This window comes from Echiichthys vipera (assembly GCF_963691815.1).
Source record: "Echiichthys vipera genome assembly, chromosome: 13".
NCBI lineage: Eukaryota > Metazoa > Chordata > Actinopteri > Perciformes > Trachinidae > Echiichthys > Echiichthys vipera.
Window position 1 is genome coordinate 5,890,418 of NC_139838.1, and position 24,721 is coordinate 5,915,138.

General features: G+C 42.6%; 1 protein-coding gene across 2 annotated transcripts in view; it reads right to left on the reverse strand.

The window, feature by feature from the left end:
- Positions 1-23,962, reverse strand: part of LOC310955536 (ubiquitin-conjugating enzyme E2 E1) — a 28,698-nt gene extending 4,736 nt beyond the window's left edge. Inside the window, exons 1-3 of one of the 2 annotated variants that reach the window (XM_083925387.1) lie at positions 23,898-23,962; positions 22,508-22,666; positions 20,772-20,822 (exon numbers count right to left, since the gene is read on the reverse strand). In XM_083925387.1, the coding sequence (XP_083781513.1) occupies positions 20,772-20,822; positions 22,508-22,659 (203 nt within the window). In that variant the 5' untranslated portion in view covers positions 22,660-22,666; positions 23,898-23,962. Of the gene's footprint in view, positions 1-20,771; positions 20,823-22,507; positions 22,667-23,514; positions 23,655-23,897 lie in introns of those variants that run through there. The other variant, XM_083925388.1, reaches the window with a different exon arrangement.
- Between the last annotated feature and the right edge of the window lie 759 nt (positions 23,963-24,721).

Below are 24,721 nucleotides of genomic sequence, written 5' to 3' on the forward strand. Positions count from 1 at the left end.
ACACTTGGAGGCTACAAAACCAGACAAATGGATTTTAAACAAAACATCTTTAGTCACTCAACTTAACGACAACACTTCACATACAATCACAATTTGTGTGCAGTTTATGATTCCCTTTCTAATGTTGTTAGAGCAGTTTTTCAATTGCTACCGTTAATTATTACCACTTGAGAATTTTTTTAATTTTTTTTTTTAAAGTCCCTCCAAAATACCACATTAAGACACCAAGACCTTGAAGAACACCATAGAAAAATCCATGCTGGGATTTGGGATAATAAAAACCTTTGACATTTGCAGATTTCTGCTGGAATTGCATTTTCAGCGATTGGATAACGAGTACTCGTGTTGTGTAAACTGCTCAGAAACCTCCTTATTGTCAGTATACGTAGAGAAGCTGAAAGCTGCAGGTCTCTGGTTTGTGGTTGTAAAGTTTCATTAGGCTGTGATTATCCCAGAGGTCACAACAGATACTTTTATACAGTGAAGTCAAGTTTCAAATGCTCTCACTCCAGTGAAACGACTCCTATGAGGACTAACATCATCACACATGAATCCAACTGGACTCAGTCTCAGCTTTACACTCACATCCAATTTCTAAACAGCATTATGACTGTTACCGGGGTCCATAAACATTACACTCACATCCAGTTTCTAAACAGCATTATGACTGTTACCGGGGTCCATAAACATTACACTCACATCCAGTTTCTAAACAGCATTATGACTGTTACCGGGGTCCATAAACATTACACTCACATCCAGTTTCTAAACAGCATTATGACTGTTACCGGGGTCCATAAACATTACACTCTGGTCCAGTTTCTAAACAGCATTATGACTGTTACCGGGGTCCATAAACATTACACTCTGGTCCAGTTTCTAAACAGCATTATGACTGTTACCGGGGTCCATAAACATTACACTCTGGTCCAGTTTCTAAACAGCATTATGACTGTTACCGGGGTCCATAAACATTACACTCACATCCAGTTTCTAAACAGCATTATGACTGTTACCGGGGTCCATAAACATTAATAACACTGTTTAAGGACCCCAGTATGCGAAAATATTCAAACACCATTTTAAATATTAGACTTGTGAGTAACCAGAGAACCCATTTTCATTCAGATATCATGGAGGTCAGAGGTCAAGGGGCTTCTTTGAAAATGGCCGTGCCCGTTTCTCACCAAAATTCCTCTACAGTCTCTGCGAAAAGAAAAATGACGTCAGTGCCCGTCTGTCCGTTAAGAGGTTAATGCAAACCTCCAGTTGCAAGTAAAGAATCAAATCATCCGTTATGTGTCACACGGTTCAATGACAACTCTCAAAACAAAAGTGCAACTGTGCAATAAGTTAATAAGACATATAGATATACTGAATTGTCCTGGGCTCCAAGTCACTGCATCACACTTCACCCCTGTAATCCAAACACTGCCTCGCCATCAAGATCCTCATTCACCGCACACCCTTGACCTGAGGAGCCCTTTAGTTGAACCTCTGTGCTCTGATGTTCTGTCACTGTTTATCTTCCATGGACTGAGGCTTATTCTGCTGTTGCACGCGACATCTGCTAAATGACTTAATAAGTACCATCTTTCTAATCTCTTTGCAGATGGAAATCCTACTGCATGTCATCAAATTGCTTATTTATTAAAACAACAACAAGTGCAATCGCCTATGTGAGTCATTATGCCAACACAGTAGGAAGTGATAAAGGAAAAGATCAACGCGGCTTCACTTGCCCCTGGAGATAAAGCTGAGGAGTGGCTGTGACTACAGCCGCTTCACAACAGCCTGGATTCAACAGCAGCTTCTGTTGGGGTTTAAATGCTGCAGTTGATGTTCTCACATGATTGACTGATGAAGTGCCCCCAACTACTATTTACCGTTTCATTTCAGACAATAAGTAGGGCTCTTAAAGCCTGTTTGTCAGATAAAGGACTTGTTTCAGTGGGAAATTGTACATGCAAGACAGTGTACAGCAATATATTTCAACATAAATAAATAATAAACAAACACTAAATAATCTATTATTCAGATGCAGCACTTCAAAGAATAATTCTGTCCTCAAATCCAGTTACAGTTAGCCCAGGAGCCTCTGCACGCTGTCTGTTCTAAGGAACAACTGCAGAGCTAAATGTCACACAGTAATACCACACACGCACACACACGAACACACACACACACCTGAACCTATATGCACTCATCCAGGCTACAGGCTGCTGACTGACTTTTTTTTTTTTACAATCTTTAGACTGCTGCTGATAGCTTAGCAGCACTGCTCAAACATTTATTGTTGCTGCCATATAAACGTCAGCAGTATACAGGTGGCAAACAGCCAAGACATCTAGGTTCATGCTCTCCTTTATGGCATCTTGCTAGAAATGTCCCACTGTGACTCAACCGTTTCCAACTAATAAATAAAGCCAGAAAGTGTACATCTATGGATTCTGAAGAATTTGACTGAGCAAGGGGCTGCTTTCAGAGTTTACTCTATAATGTCCATTCACAGAAGAAGCCTTCCAGCCATCAGCAGGGCCGGAATAATTCCAGTAGGGCCTCCACCGACCAGTCACCATTCAGAAAACACATTCTCAAATGTGAGGATTCACTGCTTTTACAGTAAACTGAATAGGTTTGTGTTTTATACTGTTGGGAAGACAAAAGCAGAAGATCTTCATCTTTAACATTTTTTCATGTTTTGCAGACAACACAATCGATTTAAGGTCGAATCTGTAGAATCTTTATTAAAGGCTATATTTTTTTAAAAACAATAATACTCAGGTGGGGTGTTTTGAGGGCTACAGAATGAAAGTATTGCTTTTCCATAAAAAAATATATTTAGTCAGAATTAATATTTGAATTTTTTTACAATGACTTTGTGTCCCGTTCTGTTTCCATGATAGCAGCCAATAGCGTTGGGCGTTTCCTGGTTGCCAGGGTTGTCTGTTGATCGACGCAGCTACTCTAGGCTGGCACTGGGTGAAATGGGGCAAGGGGGGGCGTTATTTGTCCAAGCAGCTGAATGAGCAGAGACAGGCAAAAAACAGAGTCAATATAGGCCGAGCATTTACTCCATGGACTGAGAGAAAGGACAGAAACGCCCAAATGGCTACGTTTCTCCTTGATCGCCAACATCACTTTCATCTTTACTTAGCTGGAACGGCTAACGCTAACTGTCAGTCGCTCCTCTAATCCTTGTTTTTATGGTGTGATTTGCCGGAGGGGACGGGTTCATACAAACAAGTTACTGGGCCGGATCTGACCAACCTGGCAACCTGTTCTGCTCACTCTTCATATTCAACCTTTAAGTAGGGGGTACAACATTATATTTTGTCACAGCCATCATGTACAAAGTTAATATTTAATTTCTGTTGTTGTTCTTGATTTAGCACAGAATTATTTAGGAATATGCATCCTGTCAGATCAATAGTGAAATAATAACTCTGGGCCCCAAGAGTAGAAAATACTGGCCCATATCACTTCAGTTCATAGTATTTGCAATGATCCTAACTACCACTAGTTATTTGCCACACAGTCACCTGTGGGTCCTGGGGCAGCTGTCGGCCCCAGTGGAAGGTTTGTATCTGACAGCAGCTACAGGAAGGCCTTTTATATACCGAAAGGGTTTCTGTTAGACAGTTGGTTTGCTGTAGTTATTGTTGATAAAAGCTGCTCTAAATTTGAACATTAAGTGAACTAGAACACCAACATTACACATCATTTTGTGTTATTTGGTGTTATATTAAGTCAATAAAATTAATGAAAGACTAGACTTTTTTTCAGTTTCCACACACATGAAACACATACAGTGATGACTGTGATACTTCTCAAGTGGACTCAGATCACCCAACAACGCCAATGTTCACAATGTTCGCACACAACACATTTTAGGATCCAGGCTTAGGCCCCTGATGTGAAAGCCTCCTTAGTCCCCAGCATGCCTACTATACTGGTAAGCCCCAGTGCTCCATGCTAAAACTGTGCTGAGTGATACTTAGCAGCCAGCAAAACCACAAAAAGGACAGATTTATGTTGGTGTCCTGACCACTGACATATAAAAAGATAATTCATGTAAAATATGAATGGATTTTTAGGTCATAATGCAAAGCACTAAAAGGTCAGTCTTAATTACCATCACTTCTACAATGAACATACTGTGTGTGTGTGTGTGTGTGTGTCGGTGTGTGTGTGTGTGTGTGTGTGTGTGTGTGTGTGTGTGTGTGTGTGTGTGTGTGTGTGTGTGTGTGTGTGTGTGTGTTGGCATGATGCCAATCGTCTCCCAAGTGGACAATCTTAGTATACAGTATTTATTTTATAGAGAGCCCAAAACAAGATCCTAATGATCTAGAGTTAATGTAATAGGCACACGGATGCTATCCAGATGTGAGGAGAAAAACTCTGCTGTCCCCGTGTTAGCAGCATTACTGCGGGGGAGCCCTGACATGGGCTGGGACTGCTAATATACTGGCCGCACCACAAGACCTCAGTCAGGAGCCACTACTGTGCCAAGAATAGATATTGTATCATTTCCCACTAAATCAACCAGAGCGAGGTTTCTTTCGCCTGACAACAGAGGCGTCTCACATTCACAGACGAGCCACAGGGAGAGCCTGGGCTCCCCCCCCCCCTTCCTCCGTCGCACACAAAGGGTACCCAGTGCTTTGTGTGAGGCAGTAATATGCCCTGCTATCACTGTTGTCATTCACTTCAATATGGGGGGGGGGTACACGCGCACTGCAAGAAGAGTGCTGACATTTCAGCTGTTTCATTCTTTCTGAGCCTTTACCCTTTCAAACAAGCACACAGCGCTTTACCCGAACACTGAGCCGAGGAGAACAGTAGAGAAAGATGTTGTTAGTCGACAGAATCTTTTCTGCAGCGGCCGCTATGAGCTGCTACATGTTCATCTTAGTATGAAACTTTTCCTCCTGATATACAAAACTAAAGTACAAATACAGCACTGGTATGAAATCAAAGTGGAGTGTTTGAATTCAGACAGAATAAAAGTTATACACATATATATACACTGGAGATCAAAATTAAAGAACAAAGTATTAATACTTGATTTATTCTGAAATACTGTTATTTTTTTACTGTCTATAATTTGATAGAATATCCGCTGTGGCTATACCACTGCTGTACTAGTATGTTTTTTTTAAATGACCAAGGTACTTTAACAAAAACCTTTATTTTGTGATCAAAATTAGAGAACAGTAACCATTGTGTCAGAAGAGAAGATTTCAACAATGTTTTCTTCTCTAGGATTGAAAAATGAAAAGGAAGTGTAGAGGCCGCAGCTTTGAATGACTTCAGCACATCTGCACCCACAGGACATCACTAGTTTCTCACACTGCTCTGGTTTGATCTTGGTCCATTCTTCTTCAGTCTCCTCCACAGTTCAGTAACCGTAGTGGGTTCCTCAGCCATGTCACTAAGGATTTTCCAGAGATTCTCTATGGGGTTTAGATCTGGACTTTGGGCTGGCCATTTCATTTTTTCAATACTCTTTGCTTCAAGGAACTGCTGATATTCTATCAAATTCTTAACAATAAAAAATAATATTTCAGAATAAATCAAGTATTAATGATTTGATGTCTAATTTTAATCTCCAGTGTACGTATATATCACTATATAGTTTACAAATGTTGTTGCAAGACTGTTTCCACATCACATTACTATTAACCTAGAGCTAGCTACAGATTAGAGCCGTCTGCACCTTTAGAAAAGTCACATTCGGGAGGATCATCATGTTAGATTTGTAGTCCATCAGGATTCTAATGGCGAGCCGCACCACCATACCCCCACCCTGCAGCACCTTTTTGTGAGTGTCATTCCTACATGTGTTGACTGTAAAATGAAAACGCACAGCAAAGGGAAGTTCTGTGACTCAAATCCCAACGTCATGCAGTAACGCATGAAGTCACGTTGGCTAGTTAAAAGCCTCTTCATCGTTCATTAATCATCTTTCAAAGTCTGACTCCGATTTGTTATTTCCGAGTTTGGAATAAAGTAATGATAATTCCCACTAATAAAGAAGAACTACAAAACTCGCATCAAACAACTGACAACCTTTTGCCGGCAGCACTAATAGAATCGTTCAACTAATTTAAAGACCACCTCCAGTGAAAAACATGTCTGCTCATGTCTTGTAGCATCAACAGTCACCATGGCTGAGCATTTCTGCCTTGAATTGCAGTGCACCAACAAGAGTCTCTAAGGGCGCACTCACACGGTCCATTTGTACCGTGCCCAAGCATGCTTTAAAGCGAAAAGTCAAGTTTGTTTGACCAGTGGGAGTACAACTGTACCGGTTGAGAGAGTTGGGCTTTAGTAAAGCACAGATGCACATGTACGGGCAAGAGTGCGCACGTGTACGAGCATTGACGGCAGTCCCGATGTCTATTTATATACACACACGACTGTTCCCCGCGACGGACAAAACTAAATCTCTGAGGGGTGAAGACGTATAAGCAAGAAGCAACGGAGCCGCAGGGGAAGAGGGAGGACAATCATCCTAAGGCATGGGGCACGGGGCACGGTACGACCGGACAGTGTGAGTTTGCCCGAAATTCTGGATTATAGTCACACACGAAGGAAGGAATCCCAGCAATTTCTGTCTGGGGCGTTTCATAGTGCAACTATGGTTGTGTGGTGGGCGGGGCTTGAGGCCATTTCCAGAATTTCTCAGTGAGGGAGCAGAATAGATGTGCTTCAAGCCCCTTTCAAGAGTTTTATTTCTTGTGTATGGGGAGAAGCATTTTAAACTAAATATTAACCATAACGGAGTATTTGTATATACATTTAAACATGCCTGGAGTAGGACTTCCAGTATCTGGTTTTCACATGTTAAACTGCTGAAAAATGGGAGACAACAGAATGAGCTAATTGCCAGTATTGATCTGGAGCGACTACAAGGCTAGCAGTGGCCAACCATGATGGAATTACGCACCAACACTCCAAAGTCAGGTTCTGCCTGTTCTTCCCATATTGCATGAACGCAGCATTAGGCGTTTGGAATTGAAGTGAGGCAATGTTCACTTTTAATATTACGGTACAGCCATCGCCACTTGCACCCAGCGAAGAACACTAATAAGGGGGTTGTTACCTCTGCAGAATCGTCTTTGCGAATAGGATTAGATTTTCTGTTTCACCTTCAGTGTAAAAGCTTTGGAAATGATCATGAAAGATTAAAATGTTCTCACTCCTTATGGCTTTGTATCGTTTCCCGACACCATTTCTCCCAAACCACAGCCGTGTAAGTCTCATCTCTTCAGTGGAGACCTTAATATACACACTGGGCTTCATTTTCAATCACCACTATCTGCTTGCAGTGGTATTATGATGACAGGGAGGAACACTGTAATAAGCTGCCTGCCTGAGACAATATAATGACTCCACTTCACTTGAGTGCCGAGGAGACTCCGTACGACAGCAGCACACTCCCACCCTCTCCAACCCCGACAGTGTAATACAGTGACAATCAGCCTGCAAATGTTCTCATAGAGCTTCATGAGGACAGTGCAGAATGAAGATCATACAGTCAAATTTGTTTTCCTCCACTGAAACAAAAGTGTCAGATCACGGTCTGACATTTAGTCTTAAAAAGGATTGGATTTATTGTTGGGGCCGAGTGAACCCAGGATGAAAATCACTGTCATGATATTCGTAAGAAGCGTGTTCTCATATTAATACATACGGGGACAAAATGCCATACAGAATAATCAAATTCACATTACAGGTGTTCCACTGTTGTGAATTACATCAGGCTAATCTTCACATGTGAAACAAGAACTTCCAGCTTTGATTAAAGTTTAATGTCCCATCAGACGCACCTAGAGGCTGCAGTGTTCAACGTGCCCCACTGTGACAAAGAAGGAATACACTCCTTATTTATTAGAGCTTTACCACTAACAGCACTACAACGTGAAGTCTGTTCCGAGGGCAGGGCTCGCCAATGTATTGATATTACATTGATATCGTGGTATGATCTACCTGAGGGTGGCGCTAGAAGAAAAATCATGGTGTCATCTAACTCTAAATGACGTATCCCCTTGTCAATATGAATGTACACAGCACATTTCAAGCAATATCCTTATTTTGAGTTGGAATTTCTCAGGAAATGTCAGGAAAAAATAACTGAAAACTCTTCAGGCTTCACAGTAACGGTTGCCAGGGGCAACAATTGTGTGCTATTGAAAACCCAATTCTTGGCCTATTGTTGTCATAATAAGCAACCACTTATTAAAGTTGTACTCAGTAAGATTTCCATCTATTTAACTTCCTTTTAAGTTAATATCTATCAAATAGTAATTTGAAACAATGGTGATTGATCATATGACCCACTAATGAAAGCACTTCTACTTGCCTTTTTTTTTTCTTTACTTTTTACAATGTGAGTATTACAATATCCGTGTCTGTGGCAAATTTTGCCGGCTTGATGGAAATAAGCTGCAGTGTTGCATGCTGCGTTCACTTGTAATCGGAAATTGGGAACTTCCAACTTCCGTGTCAGGCTTGTAGTAAAGACAGAAGTATAATGGAAACATATGGGAACCGACTGGAAGTAGAGAGGTGAATGTGTTTCAATAAAGTTTACAAAAGAGCAGGAAAGAAAAATAGTCAACACTCTGTAATCGTGACAAGATGGAGGCTCTGAAGAACAGGCTTTCCTGCAGTTACATCTTACCACCACAGAGGTCGCTGGAAACAAGATATCTCAAATCGTACAGAGTACAACTTTAGACATAACAGTAGGGAGAGCTAAAATCAAACATGCACTCTTGCATGCACCCTTTTTTTGTTAGTGATATATAAATATTGCTGTTAGTCAGAAGTGGAACCAGAAAATGCTGCATGTGCTTCGGTGCCTTCACTCAGTGCTCACAGGCGTTTTTGAGAAGCAGTGAAGCAAATTAAGTTTTTTGAGAGTTAAAAAAACATATAGAAAACAATTTTGTTTGGTTACTGCAATAAAGCCTTTATTCTTTTAGGTCACATCAATTATTGATCTGACATGTAACTGCATAGTATTTTAATTACTCAAAATAAAAGGCGACCAAAAATGGCAACCTATTTTCAGCTTCTGCAACAAAAAGCTGATGTTTGGTTGCCTGCCTAGCAACCACTTATAAAAGATAGTGTTGAGCCCTGCTCTGTATGGGGCCTGAAAACAGCTGGTTATGTGTTGAGATGCTTACTAGTGCTGATCATCAGCTACGTCTACGCACACATTTGGGTCAATACCAAAAGAGAACTGAGAGCCGATACTCAGGTCTACCTGGAGCTGACTGGAGATCAAAGAAAACATGAGCCCAACTAAAGCCTTGCACGCAAAAGGGAAACTTCTTCAAACTTTCATCTGTGCAGCAGCAGCAGCAGCAGCAGCAGCAGCAGCAGCAGCAGCAGCAGCAGAGAGCTGTTTTCAGGGCTTTGTGAAGTAAAAGCAGTGTACAGGCCAGCCACTTCCTCTCCAGGGAGGAGGCTTTTTATAGAGATGAAGAAGCTGTTGAGAAAACCTCAGTAATCTCAACCATACAAGCCAGCAACACACTGCAGAGGTGTGTGGGGAGAGACTGCTGCTAACAACAACAACAACACACACACACGCGTTTAGTCTGGACGGGTAAAAGCAGCCGTTTGGAAGCTATGACACAGACAACCACTTCAGTCAGTCTAATCAGTTAGGTAGGCAGACATATTTTGTGATTTCCTTCTTCTTGTGTGGGTGCTCCTTTCCCTTTGCCATGGCTTCCTCCAGTGATGGATAATTGCAAAAACTCTTTGAATCTCATGGAATCTGTTTTAGGCCGCAGTTACCACCTTATGCTCAGTAGCAGTTTCATCTCATGCTGTTCTAAGCAAATAAATACCCGCTCCTGCTATTCACAATTACTGTTCTTCCTCCGAAGTATTTTCTACTTATATAGATCATGAATTTTCACCCACAGTGTAACGTTAGACAATCTGCTTCCTGTTTACACCGGCCTGCACATGCCCAGTGTACATGAATGGTCATGTGATATGTGTTTTCAGTAGTTAAAATGGAGATTATCATAGATTATTTCTGATACGGAGTTTAGGGTGGCACGGTGGGGGTGATTGTGGCTTAATGACAGAGTGGATCGTCCTCCATTCGTGAGATTGGTGGTTTGATCCCCACCTCCCCAGGTCGACATTTCAAAGTGTCCTTGGGTAAGACACTGAACCCCGAACTGCTCCCCGTGCTGCGCATGGGTGTGTAAATGTGGTGTGAATGGTTAGATAAGATGGAATGTAGATGTTCACTGCCATCTATGTGAATGCCTGTGTGAATGGGTGAATGTGACAAACACTGTGAAAGCGCCCTGAGTAGTCAGAAGACTAGAAAGGCACTATATAAGTAGTCCATTAAGCCATTCCATTCACCATTTACGGTGGTGTGGTGGTTAGCACTGTTGCTCTCACAGCAACAGAGTTCCTGGTTCTGTGTGGAGTTTGCATGTTCTCCCTGTGTCTGTGTGGGTTCTCTCCTGGTTCTCCAGCTTCCTCCCACAGTCCAGAGACATTGATGACTCTAAATTGCCCGTAGGTGTGAATGTGAGTGTGAATGGTTGTTGTCTCTATGTGCCCTGTGATAGACTGGCATCATGTCCAGGGTGTACCCTGCCTCACGCCCGATGTCAGCTGGGATCAACTCCAGCCCCCCCGCGACAAGCAGTTGAAGATGGATGGAGCTAAAACGCTTGTGATTACATATGGGGCGGGCGATATGACGATATAAGTGGGTGAAGGATTAGAACGTGCTGACGATCTGCCAAAGCAGAGAGATCGTGGTATCGTCTGTAGGACACATTCGATCCACTGCTGTTCTCTGCTCTGCACAGACACATCAGGGTATTTTTCCTCAGCCAAATCTCACTATTGGCCACTCCGTCTCATGCACCGCCCTAAAGACACGCCAATGAACCAATCATAGAGAACTACAGGCAGTGATGAGGATTTCTTATTGTCCCGTGCACCAGCGGATACCTAATGGGCTTCACGAGGAGGCATCACCGTCACTTCACCGAGGCGAACATCTCCACAACCTGCCACACACACTCACATATAGTTCGCACATCAGATGGTAACACAACAAACCTTTTCAACCACCCAAAGAGACGGCATCCTAAACGGTGTGCTGAGAGTGAAACAGGGAGGAGACCAGTCACACCACAGCCACCAGAGGCAACAGGTGCTTTAGGCAGCTCTTTGTCAAATGTCCATTGTGTTATGTATGTTCTGAAAGGTTCTTCGGCCTAAATGCTCTGTTATATAACTTTTCTTTTAAGGCTATGTTTTTACAGGGGAAATACTTTGGTTGCACTGTTCAGTAACGTGCAAAATTATAAAAAAAATCAATGTAAAAAATGGGATAAAACTGTGACCGTGATTTTACTTTAAAAAGAATTGTGATTTGATATTTTTACAATATCGCCCACCCCTATGTAGACGGAGATCTTTTTTATTTTGAGATGCCATTATAGTAAACATAGTGGTGCGGATGTAGCCTCAGGCACTGGTCAGGTCTTAAGCTGTATCCCCAGAGCCTTCTCTTATACATCCACTGTAAACCTGAAATGATCCAGGGCTTTATGCAAGAATGCATATATGTCTGATTTAGTCGGACCGGGGATCAAACAGAGTTTACCCTTCCAGTTCTTTAGTATAACAAGCTTTAATCTCCAAGTGAGCACATGTGCAAAAACAGCTACTCGTTCTCTGGTGTATTCTCAGAGATCGTATGAATGTGTTGACGTTCAAATAGCGTCGGGGCCAACAGCGGAGGGAAATTAACCTCTTGCGGTTCAGGAACTTCTTTCACCGAGGGCTGACAAAAACAATCATCGGACAAACTCAAGGAACGGCAAAGAGACATGGTGGTGTCTACTTATTGTCCGAGGTTCATCTGTGAAAACGGCTCAGTAGAGGCACAATTGATTTCTAAATGGTTCAAGCTTAAAATATCAATAACTTCTGTTGACAGCTTCTAACTTTCCTTAGCTGTCATGAGCCCCAGTCCTTGAATGTCAGGAATCTGTCTGACACCTGAAGGCAACATCTTAAAGACGAGACGGGTTTTAAGACGGCGCGAGAGGACACAAGGCAGAGTGAAAGACGGGGAGAATTAAGTGTGAGCGTCAGGAAGAGAGCAATAAATACAAGTAGCTGGCAGAGAGGAAAAAGGAATAAAAGATAGTGAATGAGAGCAAGACAGGGTGGGAGGGAGGGGGCGAAGTATGCCTGTGATGTCTGCAGTTCACACTTCAGTGGCAACGAGGCAGCAGAAAATAAAAGAGGGCCTGCGCGACATTCCCTGTGCGGAGCATAATTAGATTTTGATAAATGACAGATGAAAGACTGCCTCACAGTGCTCATACAACAAAGTTTGCTACGAGAGAAAAACTGACGATTATGGAAACCGGTCAGAATACGTCTTTTCTTCATCAGTCAAGTGTCCGTTTTAAAGAGCGAGGAGGCCCGAAACCACCTAGGGAGAAATGAGACGACAACCGAACGACTCATCGATGTGTAATCCATTTAACAGCATCTGCAAGGCGTAGCAGGCCAGCTCCATTCAAACCCTAATGAGTAGATTCAGAGCTAAATGAAGCAGAAAGAAGCTAAATCCACTAAAAATCCCCTTTCTGCATGTGGTGCTGAATAGAGAGATTTTCACCAAGTGGAACAGAACAAAATGGAGAGATGAGGCCTTTCTACACGTGCTGGTGAGATGGGAAGAGGAATCACTTATCGCACACGTTTGGAGCCTTTTATCTCAGCTGTGACACATTTCTGTCCAGGTGAGAACAACGTCTCTTTAATTTGGGTGCCACTGAACAAAGAGAGACACCGCTTTCAGTGTCTGAGGATCAACATGGCTTTGTACAAAAGAACTCTCGAAAAATGCAAGGTAGAGAACATGAGAACATTTTTTGGAATCCAGTCAGACTTCTCATGCGTTTCTGTGTTCCGCATCAGGTAGAAACCTCAGATATTGTGAATTTATTTAACAAAACTCTAGGGCCTGACCCATATAGGGTGTTTGAGACAGGTACCAATTTAAGAGAGAAAATTTCCTCGACTACCAATAAGTAGTTGTCTTTGAGCTGGAATGAAAATAGACCATTTCTATGTGGATTGTGCAAAGGTACTCAGAAGGCTGCTTTGCTAAACTAATAACTTTTTTTTAAATTTAACTATGTCAATTTTCATTTTATTTTAAAACACAGATATTCTTATTCTGCTGGACAAACTACATAATACATTTCTCTGATTTTGCTCACTGTTTTTTCTCCCAAAATAAAGGTTGTTGGTGAGGTGCCTTGGTCATTTAAAAAAAACATGCTAGTACGGCAGTGGTATAGCCACATCTGATATTCTATCACATTATGGACAGCAACATATAACAATATTTCAGAATTATTCAAAGTATTAATGTTTATTAATACTTTGTTCTTTAATTTTGTTATTCAACGTACACTCAGCGGCCACTTTATTAGGTGCACCTGCTGCTTAATAAAGTGTCAGTGTGGTCTTCTGCTGCTGTTCCCTCTCTGTTAAAAAAGTAGGTGGTGTTGTGTGTTCACAGATGCTCTCCTGCATTCCTCTGTTGGAACCAGTGGATATTTGAGTTACTGTTGCCTTTCTATCAGCTCCAACCAGTCTGGCCATTCTCCTCTGACCTCTGGCTAAAACAAGGCATTTGCGCCCACAGAGTCAGCAGTTTGTGAAATCCTCAGAGCAGTCCGTCTGGCACCAACAACCACACCACGTTCAAAGTCACTTCAATCACCTTTCCTCCCCGTTCTGATGCTGCTTTGAACTGCAGCACATCCTCTTCACCATGTCTACATGCATGAATGCACTGAGCTGCTGCCATGTGATTGGCTCATTAGAAATGTGCGTTAACGAGCAGCTGACAGGTACACCTAATAAAGTGGCCGCTGAGTGTATATAGTTTCCTTAAGGAAATAGTGCATTTGTTGGGAACAGTTATGGGCTGTGGATTAATTCGAAATATGCTCAGGACTCAGGAGTTTTGACAAAGTAAAATTGGACTGGGACGATATGAACATTTTCAGGTCAAGATTATCCTGGCACTGATAATTGTGGTTATTATCAAGACAGTTGCCAAATTATACTTAAACTCTTAAAAGGGCACTAAAACATACTGGCATCACTTCACCTTGCATTTTGTTAACAGATACATTTTTATTGCATCACAGATAGGACACATCTGTTTTTAGTGATAAGGTAATCATAAATCATGAAGTGCTGCTGATTAACAATGCCATAAAAAAGTCATAGTGTAGTAGTCATAACTAATAAGCAGAACTGCACAGAGAGCTCAGTGGAAATGCTTTAGATGGTCATTTCTACAAGCATTTAGCCTATTAAATGATCAAACTTACTGTAGTTGTTGTTGTGGTTGATAAACAGCGATGTTAATGTACATGGAACAAACACTTTCTACTTTTCTTTTTAAAGATTATTTTTTGGCAGTCTTTCAAGCCTTTTATTATTTAGGGCAGACAGGAAATGGGGTGAGAGAGAGGGGGGGGGGGGGGGACATGCAGCAAAGGGCCGCAGGTCGGAGTCGAACCCGCGGCTCTAACCAATGTTCCACTGGTCGCCCCGCTTTCTACTTCTTTTAATAGGCTACATCAAATGAGAAGATGGGTTTTATGTAAAATTAAAATAAATTCTTCTCTATTTGAACTGTTACGTATGGGCTGTGGCCAAATTAATGGTACTGTTAGAGAAAACTAGAGTTCACCAGTCAAGTCACTCATGAGAATATTCATGATTTATCCTGGATTTTCAGCACGATTTACTTAATGAGCGATTTATCAGGATCTATAATAAAATCGTATAGCGCTCCGTCCCTACCCAGACGATAACAAATACATCAGACGGTGACAGGCAGCCGTTGCATAGCCACAAACATGTGATATTAAATCGTTGAGATGTGTGAGTGACAGCTTGACACAAGTTCAAATACATTTTCATTTTAATGGTCTCCATTTAGAGACAAAGTTGGGGACATTCTTCTAATTACTTATGCAGACTTGTGCCTCGACTTGGGCTTGTTTCGACTCTTTAACTTTAATCATATCCGCTGCATGGTACGACACAGCTCGCTCCTTTGACGTCAGGGGAAGCTGCGGGGGCCCACGCCTGATGGCACTATCGTCTGACAGTGCTTACACATTGTTGATGTCTTATCTGTCACTCTGTGGCCTGTTTATCCACCTACATATTGTTATTGCAAGACAACTTTTCACCGCGATGAGAAATATCATCACATTTTAATATCACTAGATCTCGTGGGACGATAACTTGTCACACCCCTAATTTCTTTACACACTTGACCAAGATTTTTTTTTTTTAAATGGCTGTCCACAAAAACATGCAATGGAGGCAGTTTCATGCTGTGTTGCTATGACGATCATCTAAGAATCCTATTTACATTGAGGGGAGACTATACAAGGCGAGCCGCAGGATGCAATGGAAATTAGGCTTAATTAAATTAAATCCCGTCAGATGTCAGTCGAAACAAGTTGAAGTCGAGTTCCGAGTCAGTGTAGACAAGTTCCAGTCATATTGCCCATGACTGAATTGAAAGTCATAGCTGTGACTGCCACTGTCTTGTATTCCTGGCGTATATGTCCATGAATTAAAGCGAGGGAGGAATCTGAGCATCTTTGTCACTGGTGCAACAACTTTAATCTAAATAGAGATTATAAGTCAAGCCGTTTCCCTTGTTTAAAACAGAACTTCAAAATAAAATCTCATGTCAATAATCCTGCTTTTATCTATTTTTTTCCCTCACTAAGTGATCAGAGCCTCCAGCTGGCCTCAGTGTAAGGAATTAATCTGTGACGCCACAGGGGGTTTGGGGCTGCAGCTACACTGCACATTCTCCTTGAGTTGAGATTTATGACTCAGACAAACACAAAGACTGAGTGAGTGTTGAACAAAACGGCTCCTGGTGAAGCCTAAAGCTCCTCTGTGACCAGGGGTCATCATCTAAATGCTTGTTTTGGGTCCCGACTGCGCAACTCATGGTTTTGAGCTCGCTGTCATGCAATCATCTCACTTTCAAGGTTTACTGCCAACAATCAACAACAGACCTGCTTCACTTCAGTACCTCAACTGTTAGACAAGGCTTGAAAAGGGGACATCAAGTCTTCCTGAGCCTCTCTCTGAACACCTAACCCCATTCTCCAACTGCTCAATAAGGACTGAGCAAAGACGTTCTGTGTCCTTATTGTAGCTAGAGTGTGTCAACAAGACTGCAAGAGCTTTGCTTCAGTGAAAAGAGGATTCATCCAACCCTGACATGCATAACAAATAGAGATTTATGAATGCTCAGCAGCATCAGATCTGTGTCTCAGATCTCTTGTGCAAAACAACTCTGTGGTGCACAGCATCTAACTATAAAGCCATGAATCTCTGTCCTGTGTGTGTCTGTAATTAGCTTATCTCAACAAACGTTCATCTGATCTACTTCACACTTGCTGGGTGTATTGCTGGGTACCCAATAAGACCCAGTGTGTTGGCCAGTTGGTGGTGCTATAACAACAAATGTTTTGACCTGTCACTTTTGAACCCCCAAGTCTAAGAAACTTAATTATTCTTTTTCCTGAATTCTGTGTGTCAAGATGAATCTATCCATGTAACCAAGCCCATTTGCATCTAAAATTGATTATCAGCCATTTCAAACTGTGTCCAAAACTGTTTTTTCACTGCTACTCCTGCAGATTTGGAGCATAGCATCTTTGGACCTCAACAGAAAAACAACCTTTTTTCAGATTTTTAATAGTTCGTAAAAGTTAGCTCAAATTAGGCAGGGCTTATATTACAAAAAATGTCATATCTCCTGAACATTTTGTGCTGTTGTAACCACGTTTGATGGACATGTGTAGATATGATGTCTGATACCCTCATCACAGCGACTTCCTGGTTGATCCAATGAGGAAGTGCCAAATATATCAGTTCTCTGAGTGTCCACTGGGGACAGGTTTCATAATAGAGCAGTTTCTCATTGACCCCCATGTGAAACAGGCCGTTTTCACAGCATAATTAAACCTGTTTAAGGCCTGGTAAAGAAAAACATTCTAGTCTGTATGTTTAGGTCATATCTCCATGACAACACTGAGGGGGGTGAATTTTTTTTGTACCAGGCTGGTTTTTATTTTATTGAAGGTTAAAGTTTATGAAATAATTAGGGGCGTGGCCTCTTGAGTGACAGCTAGCCTCTGGCCTTCACTTCTCCTCGGAGGTAAACGTCAGCCATATGGACATATAGCCCTCCCCCCCAACGTCACATACATGCCCTTTTTTGGTAAAAGGAAATTAGGCGGAGTCAAAGTCTGACAAGATGCCGACTCCTGTAGGTGAGGACGATTGGATCAATTTGAGAGAACAGACGTTGACGGGGACGCTACATTTATTTTTTATACAGTCTATGATTTGGTGTCATTTGATAGGTGACACTGTAGTGACATCATCTAATTTTAAAATAAGGAATCTGTCTGTGTGTATGCATTATGGCGGTCCTTTGCATATCTCATGAGACATTCATCCTGTCGACACGGCAAACAGTGGTTTTGTGGGCCGGGCACACGGCCTGTTCAGAATGGGCACGATCACAACCCCCAACAATGCTGCAAGCAGCAATAACATGAGCCAAGGAATCTGCCTGTTCTGAACAGTCACGCCCTGAGCAGGCACTGCACTAGTGTTAACAGCAGCAGTCTTGTAGTGGCTCAAACACGTGTAACACAGGGTGATAATTAATTTGCATGACATGTGTCTCAATCTGTCAGGCTTGTTCGAAAGACCTGTCAAACAGAAAACAATTTGGCAAACAAACAAAGCTTTTTCCTAGGTAGATGTGTCTTCTAGGCATGCTAACCTGGATTTGAATATGTCAATACACACATCCCTTTGGGCACATCACAAGATGTAGAAGCTTAGCACTGTTGGCAACTAACAACTATGGCTGAATTATTTCAAGTTGATAACTAATTGGTTTTTGGCTATTACTGCATTCACTCCAGGTCTGTTTGTGGTCTATATTTTTAACAGTTTGTACCAAGTGCAGTCACAAATGACTAGAATCAGATAAAAGGATGAAGCTGAAGCGTTATTGAGGTCCTTGCAGAGTTCAAGCCAGCCAGTCAGACAAAAGTCAGCTTTTAAGTAAAGGTGGCTGGTTTTCTGTAGGAAAAAATACTAATTTAACTCATATTTATAATGGATTATTAGATATTACATTAGTGTAATACATAACAGTATGCAATAATATTCAAATGTAATCATGACATTGAAAAATGTATCTAAATAATTTGATATCAGGCTGAAGACAGTGAGGACATGACCTACTGTCAGACCAACAACCTCCTCATGAACGTCAGACAGACTAAGGAGATGATAGTGGACTTTGGGAAGAAGCAGGAAAGGAACCACGCCCCTTTATATAAACGGGTCCTCAGTGGAGAGGGTGGACAGCTTCAAGAGTTCCTACCCTGGGATCTGCGTAATATATGGGTATTCCCCCAAAGACTGAGGAATTTCTATCAAGAGCATCTGATGGGAAACATCACTGCCTGGTACAGAAACAGCCCCGAAAAGGACCACCAGGCCCTGCAAAGAGTGATTCACTTGACTGAACATGCAATAAGTGTTGCAAGAATAAGGCTGAGAGAATGATTAAGGACCCCATCAACCTAAATAACAGCCCTTTCTCCCTGTTGAGGTCAGGAAGAAGGTACTGGATTCACCAAGCCAGCACTGAGAGGCTCAGGAGGAGCTTCTACCCTCAGGACACTGGGATCCTTAATGAGGTCACTTGCATAATATGTTTTTCTGCAAAAAACCCTTTTCCTTGAACAAAAGAAGCCAAGTATGTGAAATATTAAATGGTTTCTCATTACACAAATGTTGCTTTGACTTAATAGTCGGCAACATTTGGACTGGAATCAGGAATCTCTGAAGAGAATAGGTAGAGTAAACATGTGGTGCCAGCTTCAGTACTCAACCGTTTTCAAAACTTGGTGGCGGGGACATATTTAAGTCAACACCGATAAAGTATTCAGGTTTAACAATCAGCTCTAACATGAATGAAAAGGGCAGAATAAAACTGAGAAATCATCTTAACTCTCCATAACAAGGTCATGAATGGTAAACCTTGTACTCAGTCTATCATGTACTGAAAAGACTAAAGACCGCCAAACAGAAAGCACAAGCTGAAGCTCTATGAAGCATTTTATTTTGTCTTTTGATAAATGACTTGTCATGCCAGAGGGGTCTGAAATGAGCACTCAGCGCCCACCAAATGTGGATGCATTGTCGGCCGCGGCAGGTAAAATCAAACCACAGGGACACACCTGTTTGGTAGGGTTCTTGTATGGTTGGATAGAGCTCCAACTGCTGTATAAAAGCAACACTACGGGCCGTAGAACCTCATCCGTTCTGATTGACAACTGAAGTTCACCAAATTCTAACCAATAACTAGGGCACAGCCTCTTAGTCGATTAGTCAACTAATCGTTGGTTTTGGTCATAGTTGACTAAATTTACTTCAGTCGTGTTGTTTTTCATACTGAATGACTTATTTTGAAGAAACGTCTGAACACATTCAGGTAAACAAGATTTAAAGTGGTGCTCTGCCCAATTCTTTGTGGAGAAACTCAGTTTTAGAGACCTGCCGATTAAATCGACTTATCGATTAGTTGACAAAATCATGAGTGTTAGTCAACTAAGAATTATAACCATTGTTCTAGTGGGAGTAAATGTGGAATATAGGTTTCATCCACCTGCTGAATAAAGTGAAGGGGGTCCTGGAGATAAAACAAAAGAGTCTCCTATGTGCTTCCCGACCACAGAGAGCGGTTAGAAAACAGAACATAAAAACACTGCAAGGGTGAAGGATTTTTCGGTTTCTTTGTTGTCCCAGGATAACTTTACTCTCTATTAACTGACATGTATATTTTTGTACATAGGCAGGCGCATTCATGTATGCACGTGCATGTGTACAGTACTCCTTCCATCTCCCAGGAAAGCCACAGTGTAATTTGAACTCCATAATTTACCATGTGTAGAATGTTAAATATTTTGAATTACTAACGATTAATTACATAAATGTTTTGTCTTCTACAACACGTAGTCTTCCATTTCAGAGTGGCCCGCAAAAAAAATACTTGTCAGTCAGTGACAAGCACTGAAAAAAGACCCTGCCTGAGGCAACATCATTTTCTATTCTGACATACAGATGAAGGGAATTTTCAACCCTCACATTGAGATGCCCAGAGTACGCTGCACCCCGTCAGATTTGAGATATCTTGTTTCTAGTGGCCTCTGTGGCAGTAATATGTAACTGCAGGTGAGCCTGTTCTTTCAGAGAAGTGGAAGTGGGAAGTTCACGATTTCCAAGTACAAGTGAATGCAGCATAACCAGCAGTGATGAGCTCCACGGGCAGACCAACAGCTGTCAGCAGCGTCACGAACATGCTGGCGCATTTAGAGAGGGAATGTCTCCACAGACATACAGATTGAAATACTCCACAAAAGAGACAAGTGCTTTCATTAGTGGGTCATATGATCAACCACCATTGTTTTAACTAACTCTTTGATAGACAGGAACTTAAAACACAATTAACTGGATGAAAATCTTACAGACTATATGTTAAATGTCCTCTTTAAAAAGAACCCCCGCTCTGCCACTGAAAATCATCCACTCACCTGCAGTTTGGTGGCGGATCCAAAGTAATGTCAGCCAATTCCTTTTGGATTCTGCAAAAGCAAACGCAACACATGCGTCAAAAGCTAAGCTGTAATCAAACACTGGAAATCCAAACTCATAAGCTCTGGATATAATGCAGAGGAGGCCTGATGGATGACAAATTGCTGCTTTGAAATGCATTGAGTTGAATAACATTTGGTGTCAAACCAGAACCTTCATGAGTCATGAAAAGCACTTGCCAAAAAAGGCACACACCTCTTTTATGGAAATGTCATCCGCTCAACAACTCTTAAAGGGGATAGTTCTGCTTTTTTGAAGTGTGGTTGGATGAGGTACTTATCCATAGTCAGTGTGTTACCTACTGTAGATGGTGGTTAGCACGCCCCCCGTTTGGAGAAGACAGCCCTTATCTTTGGCACTGCATTGTCTCCATTTATTCCTACACATAAGTGCAACTGTATTACGTTGCAGACCAGCTGTTATTTAGTGAGGATCCTTTTATGAGGCAGAGTTTACAGAGGAAGAACTTTTTCAGAGCCACACTGAACAGCAGCAAGAGAGAGAAGGGGACATTTCTGTGAAAACTGGAGGAGAGCTGTCTGACAGCAAGGTAAAGCAGCAAAAAATATTCTAAATATAGTGTACGCCTAAACTGAAATGGATTTTTTTAGGTGTCTAAAATAAGTTTAGCTGCTGCCCCCGTCCACAGCAGCACATTTCTTAGCTTCTGTGTCGGTATTCCTCCCTGCTTCTCCAAAATTGCAGTGTGCCAAACACCATCTGCTGTATAAATACTGACTACGGATAAGTATCTTATTAAAACCACACTGCAAAAAAAAATCCCTTGAATGTTAGATAGTAGAAAACCAAGAATAATCTGGTTTTGGATGGGGGATTTTACGGTTGGCCTATAAATCATCTATGTACCAGAACTTGAAACTTATATGTAGGACAAACAACTGACTTGTTTTCAAGCAGCTGTTGGGGAAGGTGATTAACGCTCCCTGCAGAGACTGAACATCAGTGGTGGGAAATAGGGGGCACTCACACTGTCCATCCGTACCATGCCCAAGGACGTTACAAGGCTAAAGTCTAGTTCATTTGACCAGTGTGAGTGCAACCGTACCAAGTCTATGAGCAGTAGGCTTGCCGTCCACGACCCGTTTGGGAGAGGTGGGCTTTAGTAAAGCACGTTTGCACATGTACGAGAACGAGCATGTGCATGTGTACGAGCACGAGGCCTACGGTGGATCAGACGACATTTTATGTGCACCTTTTCGGTCATAGAAAAAAGAAGGAGGGACCATGCGCGGACATTTAAATCAATGGCGGTGAAAGGTTGACGTTGATGTGATGCGGAGGTGGAGTGTTTACTGCAGATTAGGTCGATGAAAATATTCAAAAACAGTCGACAAGACGCACAAAAACTCTGAGGTCTATGGAAAGATTTGTAAACAAAGCAACGCATCGCCATGACGTCAATCAATGCGTGTGACGGCGTGATGACGTATAGGCAGCAAGAAGCATTCGCCGAGGCCCAGGTAGTGTGAGTACAAACGGGCCTGGAGGGGGGGACAAGGACCCTAAAGCACGGGCACAGTACGGACGGACAGTGGGAGTGCGCCCTAAGTGGCAGAATATCCAGGGTGAAAAGTGGCTCTGCATCTGTGACCTGCCCACTGCAGCCACTGTCACATAAAAGGAGGCCCACGCTCCTGACTCCGAGGAGGCCCACCTTTTAGCACTGGTAGAGAGGAGTTTGGAGGTCTTGCTCATGCTGGCTTTGCTTTCTCGTTTCTTCAGGGTGTTTGCGTCCTGCTGCTGAGGCTGAGTCGAAGACGAAGACGAGGAAGAGCTGGTGCTGGCACGTGAATCTTCATCCGACATACCGAGCCTGGGGGAACGAGCAACATTTAGAAAAAAAGGCACACAAGCCAAACCACCTTTCCCCTTAAAACATATTGACTCCACAGCTAAGCCCATTTAAAAACCTGACACTCAACCGCAGAGACTCGCTCGAAGGTAAATGATTAGAGCTTGCGCAAGACTTGAGATGTTACAATAATCTTCAGGTTGCATCCCAGAATTCGGCATCCATCCAGAACAATACTTCAATAAAATGTCTGTCTTTTCCAGGCACAAATGCCCGTGGGCGGCAGCGGGGTGTGGGAACCGCGTTACCGGTAGGGTTCAGATTGTATTGAAATGTACAGTTGTGTAGTGGTACAGCTGTATTCCGAATTGAACAGAGGACCCTGACAATTCATGTACAGCCCTCGTTATGTCTTATTAAGTAGTAACTGTCACCAAAAAGCGCGTGAAGGTTTGTTTTAGTTGATTTTTAATGGAGTCTGGCGCATCGTTGTCGACATACGTAAACGGTAGGCTACATACCATGGCTATATAGACTGCACTGAGTCCCTAAAGTCTTCGGTCCTTTTCTAAATGGCAGACCCGGACTAGACGTTGACCCGGGTTAACTGGGTCCATCACTTTGAACCGACGCTGCGCGGAGGAACTTCTCGGCGGAGCGTTTTGCTTCTTTCATAACGCTGAATTGTGACCTCGGCTCGTGGCGTTATTTTTAGCCTTGTCGGGCTGCGACAAAGGAAACGATTCGGTGAATTAGTTCGGCTAAAGGCCTACGCGTGCCTGACACACCACGGGGCGACTCGCGGACGCACACCAGACCTCCGCTCCCGGTTGAGTCGGAGAGGTCGGGATGGGAAAGCAGAAACGCACCGACGGGGCGATGTCGCAGTCGGCAGGGAACGGCGACACTACACCTCAACAATGTCCGGGCGACTGAAACTTTCACCCGAAGAAGTCGGCGAAGTGCCACGCTGCTGTCAACGACGGTTCCTTAACGCGTTGAGGCCAAATGACGACATTCAAAACAAATAGACCCACGCCGTTCACTCCAAGGTTTTCCTCGCGTTTTTAAAGCTATATCCGTCGACATGCAGCTGATCTCAGTGCAGCCAGTCACAGGATGGAACCGCTCCGGGATTCTCCTCGGACGGTAACACGGACACATTTAGAGTCCCGACGTCCTCTAAAAGACACACATGACATTAACTGACACAATATCAGGCGCTGCAATACAAACATGAAGTATTTGATACCTTTCTTTGTGTGTGTGTGCACAGCCTATGTGTGTGTGCCTCCGCCGCCTGGACGCACCAGTGTCAAAGCACCTACGGTAAAGAAACGTTCAACTTCCGGTCATCATTTAAAACAATAAAAGCACAGACAAACGGAGGCGGCAATGTCTTATTGAGATGTGGTCAACTTTATTGGTGTATGCATGAACATAGAGTAGCAAAAATAAAATAAGAATAAATGAAAAACAGGGTAAATGCTACTAAGTACTAGGCGCCAACATTTAGACAAAACATATCACAAACGATCTTTAGGATTAGTCTTGACCTGATCATTATTTTTGTCCATTCGAATATGTTCTATTATTCTTTCTTATTAAATATTTGTAACCTGTTATTATCATTAGCCATGATCAGCAGTGGCGTGTGCTAAAGTGCCCTAGTGGCAGTCAAAACGTGTGCTAAAGTGCTCTCTAGGAGCCAAAACGAGTGCTAAAGTGCCCTCTAGGAGCCTAAACGTGTGTTAAAGTGTCCTCTAGGAGCCTAAATGTGTGCTAAAGTGCCCTCTAGGAGCCAAGAAATGTGCTACAGTCCCCTCAAGGAGCCTAAACGTGTCCTAAAGTGTCCTCTAGGAGCCAAAACATGTGCTAAAGTGCCCTCTAGGAGCCTAAACATGTGCTAAAGTGTCCTCTAGGAGCCAAAATGTGTGCTAAAGTGCCCTCTAGGAGCCAAAACGTGTGCTAAAGTCCCATCTAGGAGCAAAAACGTGTGCTAAAGTGCTCTCTAGTCGCCAAAACGTGTGCTAAAGTGTCCTCTAGGAGCCAAGACGTGTGCTAAAGTCCCCTCTA